The 7,806-nt window shown below is 43.1% G+C and overlaps 1 protein-coding gene across 5 annotated transcripts in view; it reads left to right on the plus strand.

The window, feature by feature from the left end:
• RAB9A (RAB9A, member RAS oncogene family) overlaps positions 1-5,689 on the plus strand; it is a 53,586-nt gene extending 47,897 nt beyond the window's left edge. For 3 of the 5 annotated variants that reach the window (XM_086386755.1, XM_086386754.1, XM_086386758.1), the window contains 3 exons: positions 84-174; positions 1,009-1,039; positions 4,607-5,689. In XM_086386755.1, the coding sequence (XP_086242881.1) occupies positions 4,638-5,249 (612 nt within the window). In that variant the 5' untranslated portion in view covers positions 84-174; positions 1,009-1,039; positions 4,607-4,637 and the 3' untranslated portion in view covers positions 5,250-5,689. The remainder of the gene's footprint in view (positions 1-83; positions 175-1,008; positions 1,040-4,606) is intronic. The other 2 variants (XM_086386757.1, XM_086386756.1) reach the window with 1 other exon arrangement.
• The last annotated feature ends 2,117 nt before the right edge of the window (positions 5,690-7,806 follow it).

The following is a 7,806-nucleotide window of genomic DNA, read 5'->3' on the forward strand; positions in this document are numbered from 1 at the left end:
GGCTGAAGAAATGGCCATGAAAGAATCCTGTCTGGTTTCCATGAAACTATCAGTAAAGGCTTCTTCATGTGTTTGTTCCACAGAAGCTGTCTGCGCTCAGGCCATGAGCCTGGCACAGTGGTGAGCTGCTTTCCCTGGTGTCTGTGTCTCAGTGACTCTTTCCTCAGCCCTCCGGTAGGTCCTGCTGTTGCCAGAGTCCCCAAGCTGCAGGGTGTCCAAGAGCTTGGCCGTGGGTACGGGCTCTTGGGCTTTGGCACAGGGAGCCAGTTCTCCTTTCTGCCAGTGGCTTTTGTTAACTCACAAAGTTTCCCCTCTGCTCTGGCTGCCCAGAAAGAAGCTTCAGGATATTCTGCGCTGCCTTAGCCCAGATTTTCCTGTGTCACGTTAGGTGCCTGTCCCTTGAGTGGCCCTTCTTTTATCCTTGTTGGTATTGTTCAGTTGCTCAGCTGACTTTGTGACCCCATGGGCTGCAGCATGCCAGGTTTCTCTGTCCTTCGCTATCTCCCGGAGATTGCTCAAACTCCTGTCCATTGAGTTGGTGATGCCTTGATTGTATTCTCTGGAATGTGATTATTCTAAATCACTCAAAATTTGGGCAGAATTTGAACAACAAATGAAATATTTTACATTTCATCTTAACCAGATTTTATATTTGTCTGAATGGGATACTTAGAAAAGTAGGGTGGATGGGGACATGTACTTCTTAAAAAAAACAAAGTGTATTTGATTCTAGGGCTACTTTTAGGCTGAGAAAGTTCATAGACAGCTTGCAGGTGCAGTTTTCCTTTTTTTTTTTTAATTTATTTTTTAATTGAAGGGTAATTGGTTTTCAGAATTTTGTTGTTTTCTGTCAAACCTTAACATGAATCAGTTATAAACTAAGAATCTAGCTACTAATAAAAGTCGGACATTTCTTTTACTTTTTAATTATTGTGTTTACTCTTAAAATTATGAAAACAGACTGAATGTATATTGCTAAGGTGAGCTTTCACATTTTTTTCTTTGCAGATAATGATGATGCTTGAACTGAACAATTAAGGTAAGATTTATGGCCTGTGTGTTATGCTTTTCTTATTTAGATTTCTTTATAGTGTTTAGCTGATTGCGAAAGTCATATTTTAGCTTGGGTGAAAATTATTGCCTTTGGGCAATCCTAAACTGAAGTATAAAAGGCTTCATATTACATTTTAAGGTAAGTCTTGAAAAGAACATAGCAGGATACCTTTATTCATTCAGCTTATACTAAAGAGGTTTCAAAGGATTTTTCTGTTTTTAGAGAAGAAAAGGGGAAAAATTTTAATGTTCATAAGCTAATTATGTTAATGATAGACTGCATCAAGCTAACTTTTGTTAGATGTAAGTGGGAAATAAGATAGTTTGTATAATCATCTTTATCATATGTGTGTCTGTATTCAGTGCTGCAGCTAGACTGAGCGAGTTGTGCATGTCTATATTAGTTGTCTGAGCAAATGCCAACATACTCCCAAATAGGATTGCTGCTGCTGCTGCTGCCGCCAAGTCGCTTCAGTCATGTCCAACTCTGTGCAGCCCCAGAGACGGCAGCCCACCACACTTCCCCTCTGGGAGGCCCCAAATTACATATGGGAAATGTAAAAAAATGTACCTATTTCCTGGTGTGTGAGTCTAGCGTATCCCAAATCCCACATTATTATGCAAGAAGAAAAGAACTATCAAAGTATCCTGATAAAAGTTATGATTACAAATCTCAAGGAATTTCTAAGACTTAATTCGGTAGATATGTAACCTCTCGTCTGGGTGGAGGCTGTTAGATTGCACAGTCTGGTTTATAATGTGATGTAAAGATACTAACAAGTTGATGCTGTGCAGTGGAAGTTTGTGTCTAGCAAACTAGACACTTAACTAGAGACTTAACTAGAGTCCTGGGGTAAATGGTAGACTAGAATTGAGCACGTCTTTTACACCCTTACAACACAACATGAAACGTCCCTGTTTATGTATCTTGAAAACCCTGGGAAAGGAACAGTCCTCAAATGAGGGGCTGCTGGGGGAAGTTTACAGTGTTAGGGATGACAGAGCGTTCTGAGGGCCAGGTTACTTAGACGTAGTGGGTGGGGTCGCCAGCAGGGAGAGCAGCGTGGGCCAGGGTAAAGGTGAATATGTGGGCTGAGCCCGTGGATCTGAATTTCACTTCCACTTGACAGTGCATTTCTGGATGGCTGATGCTGAGAATGGGGAACAGGACCAGGTGTCTTGCCTTAGAAGTTGGACTTAGACCTGAGTCTGGAAGACCACTGAAGAATGTTAAGGAGGGGGCATTAGCAGATGCTTCCCCAGTAGCTCAGTGGTAAAGAATCTGTCTGGAATCCGCCTGAAATGCAGGAGTGGCAGGAGACTCGGGTTTGATCTCTGGGCTGGGAAGATCCCATGGAGGAGGAAATGGCAACCCACTTCTGTATGCTTGCCTGGAGAATCCCATGGACAGAGGAGCCTGGAGGGATATGGTCCTTGGGGTCGCAAACAGTCGAACAGGACTGAGTGACTAGTACTTTCACTTTCCCTATGTAAGAATAGTTGGTGTGCATTTTTGGTTTTGCTACTCTTTTTTTCTGGGTTGAAGTCATGTAAGCAAGATTCCAAAGAATTAAACAAAGGAACCGATTTAGTGCACTGTTACTGTGTCAGGAAATGAAGGGGTTTGAGATAGTTTCAGTTTCCTTTCTGACAGTAATTTAGCCTGGGCGGTGGGCAGAGCCATGTGCTGAGGTTGAAAAGTCTCCAGGTAGTATGCTCCCTGATTGCCTCACCAATTTAAATTGTTTAGATTATAGTAGTAATTACTGTAGCAAGTAATTTCAGAGAGCCAATAAGAGGGGCAAGTTGCTACATGTTTGTAAGAATAGTGTGGTAGCATGTAGTAGGAAGATGAATTCTTGCTGGTTATGGGGAGTGTTCAATTACGTTATACTGGGTCATGCTTGTGTATACCAGGAGATTGCCAGATAATGATTGTTTACTGCAATGATTTATTTTTTCTTTTGGGTGACATGGCTCAGCATGTGGAATCTTACTAGATCCCCAACTAGGGATCGAACCTGGGCCCCTTGCAGTGAAAACATGGAGTCTTAACCACTGGACCTCCAGGGAGGTCCCTACTGCAGTGAATCATCCTAGTCAATATAACAGTTATTGTTCATGCCTTTGCTACCTACCCATTGAGGGATTCACATTATCTGCTTGCATGTGAAAGTTAATTGCCATTTTTGCTGTAGGGCTGTGCTATCCAGTACAGCTGTTTGCTCTTTAAATGTGACTATTCCAATTAGTTAAGATTATAGAAAATTTAAAATTCATTTCCTTTCTCCCAAGTTGAACTTGAGCACAAGTTCAGTGCTCAATAGCCACATGTGGCTAGTGGCTGTCATATCAGACAGTCCACGTGGAGGATGTCTCCTTTGTTGCAGAGAGTACTGTTAGACGGTACTAAAGATTGTCTGCTTTTACAAATTTTCATATCTTAAAAGCCATTTTATACTGAAATATTTACAGACTACATGCTATAATTTGATTCAGAATAATTTGGGAGAAGGGAAAACGGGACACTATGGAGCACACAGGATTTGCTGTAAGTTGATAATTGGCAAAACTAGGTTTAGGGTCTGTGCGGTATCATTAATTATTCTCATTATTCCAAAATTGTGTATGTTTGACATTTTCCATAATAAAGAGTTAAAATAGAAGCCTTAAATAAGAACAATGCTCCCATCAGGCTGTAAATAGGTGTCTGAATCTTCATATGCCACGCCACCCCACCCTTGCCCTCCTCACTTCCCCAGGCTGGTGTACGGGGCAGTCTAGTCCTTCCCCAGGGCTTCCCCTTAAAGCATGGGCACCATACCACATTTTGGTTTAAGGTTCATTGCATCCCCCCTCGAAATACAAGTAACAGACAGCCCAGGCTCCCATTTGTTCAGAAGTGTTGGAGCTGCCCAAACGAATCTTATGGGTAGAATGTGGTAGGTTACTATATTATGATAAAAATTCCATTGGTGCTGACGTTAATGTTAGCGAACTAAGTATCCCCAGTGAAGAGAACAGAGTCCTTTACTCAAGTGGTTGGCTTTGGTCTGTTCACAGCCAGATCAGTGAACTCTGTCTCCTGTTCCCTGCTTGCCAGCTCCTATGCTGATAGTGTTGGGAGAGAGACAGAGGGGATTGTCCAGAAGCCCCCTGGCCTGAGAGGAAAGCCATCAGTGAACACGGGCACCATGCCACCAGAGGGCGGTTTGTAGTTGCTCTGGAAATGTGCCCACTTCAGTCTCCTGCTGCCTAACAAATGGTGGCAGGGCTTGTTGTGAGCTGAGAGGATGGTTTGGAGGTTAGACTCGGCTTTGAGTGCCAGCCTCAGTCAAGGGTGACCGGAGGAAGGGGAAGAACGAGCCCTCAGCAGTGGTTGTCGGGAGTGATGGTCCGATGGTGCCTGGCGCGAGGTGCAGAGCTCAATAGGTGACATCTCTTGCTGTCACATATTCCCTGCGTTTTCTTTCCCTTAGCACTGATGTTTAGAGAGGCACGTGGAACTAGGTACAGGTCTAACAGAATGTAATGGTACTCTTCTGTTTTACAGGGTTCCACAGTCAGAGATCTTGAGATTAATAATGGCAGGAAAATCATCGCTTTTCAAAGTCATTCTCCTTGGAGATGGTGGTGTTGGGAAGAGTTCTCTAATGAACAGATATGTGACTAATAAGTTTGATGCCCAGCTCTTCCATACAATAGGTGTGGAGTTTTTAAATAAAGATTTGGAGGTGGATGGACACTTTGTCACCATGCAGATCTGGGACACGGCTGGTCAAGAGCGCTTCAGAAGCCTGAGGACACCATTCTACAGAGGTTCTGACTGTTGCCTGCTTACCTTTAGTGTCGATGATTCTCAGAGCTTCCAGAATTTGAGTAACTGGAAGAAAGAATTCATATATTACGCAGATGTGAAAGAGCCCGAAAGCTTTCCTTTTGTGATTCTGGGCAACAAGGTTGACATCAGCGAGCGGCAAGTGTCTGCAGAAGAAGCCCAAGCCTGGTGCCGGGACAACGGCGACTATCCCTACTTTGAAACGAGTGCAAAAGATGCCACGAATGTCGCCGCAGCCTTTGAGGAAGCAGTTCGAAGAGTGCTCGCTACCGAGGATAGGTCGGATCCCTTGATTCAGACAGACACGGTCCGTCTGCACCGGAAGCCCAAGCCCAGCTCGTCTTGCTGTGGAAGTTAGAGAGGTAGCCAGTGCAACCTGACCAGCTCACCCACATGCGCAGATGGGCTCTGGGCGGAGAAGAGGGTACGCGTGTGCAGCAACGCATCACATACTCAACCATTAACCGTGCTGCTGCCTGTCAGTGGGTGGGGGAAGCGACACATCCCCTCATGGGAGAATCCATTTACTCAGTAATGGCGCCTGACACGTACCCATTGTAACGGCTGTCTAATAATGTTTAATTTAAATATGTATGTTACAGAGCTAATAAGTGAAATGACCAAGACTTTATAATTAAAACACTTAAGTATCCTAGAAGTTACTGTCTTTTCCCTGGGAATATGGAGAACTACTTTTTCTATGTGTATATTTTTATGTAATTAGCATTCTGTTCCTGGTTCAGGGAAAGCATGTCCTAAAGCAATAATGTTAGCTATTAAAGATTAAAATTGAATGCATTTGCACTGTGGTTATTTGATTTGATTACTACTTCTTTCTCTTTATGTTCGTTTTTTCACTCTGCGTATCAGAATTGATCTCACGAGTAATCACTTGTCATTTGTGAATGCCACACGTGAGCCACACCCCCTTCAACACAGAAGCCAGCTTTTATCATTTTTGGAGGAAATCCTACTTCTGGTTGGTACTTGGTGTGAGGGTAAACAAAGACCTCTTTATTTGGGCATGTATTTATCCAGTGTCACTGAACTGTGTGGTGATTTGGTCGCAAGGAGATCTTTTGTCAACTCTGCTTCAATGACCAGACTTATTGATAAAGCAAATCATGGTCTTTTGTGAGTGCTGTGTCCTTCACGCTGATCCTGCCCTGCAGAGGCACACTGATGCCTGGGCTGCATGTGAGTGAAGACAGCACCCAGGCCTGTAGAGCAGTGGGTGATCAAGGGACATGCTTTTGTGGGGGTGGGCCTGTGGCAGGGGAGTATGTTTTGGGAACAGCTAGACTGAGATACTTCCCTCCCTGGCCCCATAGCTTGGGAACCACTGACAAAGAATATCATTACAGTAAGCTAAGATTTTGAAAGTCTTTAACTTCCTAACACAGCAGACAGTTTGGCTGTAAGCAAAACATTTTCACATTTTAAATTTGGGGAGATTAAATCTCTTTATGTTCTCAGGTTGATGAAGAGAGAGCTCTAGTTTTTATTATTTATAATCAATTCTGCTTCTCCAAACTCATCCTCCACTCAAAAAATAGGCATCCACTACTAACAAATTAGTGTATATTATATATTGCCTTTATTTTTTTCTCTAGGGGACTTGCTTTGTTATTTTAAACCAAGTATGCCTGCCCATTGTTTGGTGACGTGCCCTTTTCGCTTAATCTGTCTGGATGTATTTCCATTATAGTAGACCCATCTCATTTATTTGCCACATGGATGTCTCACAGTCAAGCCCTTCTTGACTGCTAGCTAGCTGGCAGTAGGATATTAACGTTTCCTATACCTTGGTCACCAACGGATATTAGGAGTACATTTTTTGTTGTTTATTATTTGAATAGATGATAGAGTTACATGGTTGAAAAGTAGAAGGCATAAGGAACCAATGTCTCCATTTCCTGCTTGTGCCGGCAGCCATGTGTCAGTCTCTTGGATATCCACGTAGATTTTTAGTACATAAGGAAAGAATATTGTGTTTGCCAGGGCTGCCATAACACGTGGACTGGGTGGTTTAAACAATGGGGATTTCTTTTATAGTTCCGGAGGCTAGAAGTCCACAATCAAGGTGTTGACAGGTTTAGTTTTTCCTGAGTCCTCTCATCATGGCTTGTAGAGGACCTTTGCTCTGCATACAACTCTTTCCCTACCTCCTCAACCCCATCTCTCTGTGTCCAGATTTCCTCCTCTTAGAATACTACTAGTGAGATTGGATTTCCCTGTATTATACAGTAGGACCTTGTTTATTTTACATATAAAGAGCTTATTTTAACTTGAATTACCTTTTAAAAGGCCCTGTCTCCAAATATAGTCACATTCTGAGGGACTGGCGGTTAGGCTTGTTGAATATGAATTTTTGGAGGGACACAATTCAGCCCCTTACATACAGTGTGTGTGTAGGTATTTACAAAATGTAATTTTGATACTTGTATAGGTTTAACTAATAGCTTAGTGATTTCCCCAAACTTTGAAGCATCTTTTCAGTAACTTTTTTCCAGTTAGTTGGCATTTCAGAGGTCTAGAGCTGGGCAGCAAAAAGTTTTTATCCAAGGACCATATTTTTGTGTGTGTAAAGACAGGCTGATGGAAGGGGGAGTAATCTAGCTTCACAGTGTAACTTAAAAGACCTGGTGAACAGAGGCTCCCTGAGCAAGGCCAGTAACTGAAATGGGACAAGAAGGGGAGGAACAAGACCCAACTAAGAGCTTCGGCTGTCACAGCAACAACTCACTGATGGAAGAGCTCTTCATGCTGCAGCAAAAGGTAGCTGAAAGTCTGATTCTTTTAAGAAAGTAAAAGGCACTCGGATTGGTGTTGCACAAAGATGAGAAACGGAGAAAGTGAGAGTTGAGGAGCAAAGCAGGCGACTGCAGTGGCAGGAAGGGTGCAAGCAGCTGCAG

Source organism: Bos grunniens, chromosome X (assembly GCF_055505025.1).
Source record: "Bos grunniens cultivar Pamir isolate PY7600 chromosome X, Bosgru_T2T1.0, whole genome shotgun sequence".
NCBI classification, from domain to species: domain Eukaryota; kingdom Metazoa; phylum Chordata; class Mammalia; order Artiodactyla; family Bovidae; genus Bos; species Bos grunniens.